The 872-nt window shown below is 51.7% G+C and overlaps 1 protein-coding gene across 1 annotated transcript in view; it reads left to right on the plus strand.

Moving 5' to 3' along the window:
* The window catches only part of DNAJC5 (DnaJ (Hsp40) homolog, subfamily C, member 5), a 5527-nt gene extending 5304 nt beyond the window's left edge, over window positions 1–223 (plus strand). The window contains exon 4 of the mRNA XM_010157562.1: window positions 92–223. Coding sequence (XP_010155864.1) covers window positions 92–195 — 104 coding nt within the window. The 3' untranslated portion in view covers window positions 196–223. The remainder of the gene's footprint in view (window positions 1–91) is intronic.
* The last annotated feature ends 649 nt before the right edge of the window (window positions 224–872 follow it).

The following is an 872-nucleotide window of genomic DNA, read 5'->3' on the forward strand; positions in this document are numbered from 1 at the left end:
GGCGGAGGGAGCTGTCGCTCAGGCTCACCAAAACACGGCGCTGCTCTCGGCCCTCGGCGTGTGCTAACGCCCTTGTGTCTTCGCTTTCCAGAGGCCTCAGACGCGCCTGTCGTGGTACAGCCAGCATCAGCCACGGAGACGACCCAGCTCACAGCCGACTCTCACCCCAGCTACCACACTGACGGATTTAATTAAGTTAAGGAAACGCTCTCATTAGAACGGATTAAAAAAAAAAAACCCAACAAACACATGGCCAACTCAACACTAGAATCATGAACATTAGAAGTAGAGAACGGGGAGGGGGAATAACTCTGCCACAGTAAGACGGCAGCTTTCCAACCTGCCGGAGGTATTTTGTAATCCCTTCAGCCTTCTGTCACCTCTCTGTGTCCTCTCGGGACGATACGTGAAGTGCTGTAGCATGCCGTATTCAAAGCAGTTTAGCTACGGTCTTACTCGTTTCCTTTCTTTTTTTTTTTTTTTTGGGTTTTCTCTCCTGGTTCGGTTTTGTTTGTTTTTTTTTTTATAGCATGTATGGAGTTACGTTAAACGTCCGTGGTGTCATGTATTGAGTTGTCAGGGTGTGAGTGTGATGGAGGCACTCTGCATTCTAAGTGGTACCGGCCCTAAAACCGGGGTTGATAAAGTTGCACAGGAGCCAGCGTTCTGCCGCAGCGCCGACCTCTCAAAGCCCGTGATTTTCATGGGAGCGCACCGAGCCCGGGCCGTCAGCCCTCCCTCTCTTCCTGTGTCGCCCACGTTTACGGAGCCGACAGCCAAAAACCGCCAGTCCCGCAAGAGCCTGGAGTTCTCCCTGCTGCTGGTTTCCAGCTGAAATAAATCTGCCTGGAGAAAGAACAAGGGAGAGTTGC

Source organism: Eurypyga helias, unplaced genomic scaffold, assembly GCF_000690775.1.
Source record: "Eurypyga helias isolate BGI_N326 unplaced genomic scaffold, ASM69077v1 scaffold17908, whole genome shotgun sequence".
NCBI classification, from domain to species: domain Eukaryota; kingdom Metazoa; phylum Chordata; class Aves; order Eurypygiformes; family Eurypygidae; genus Eurypyga; species Eurypyga helias.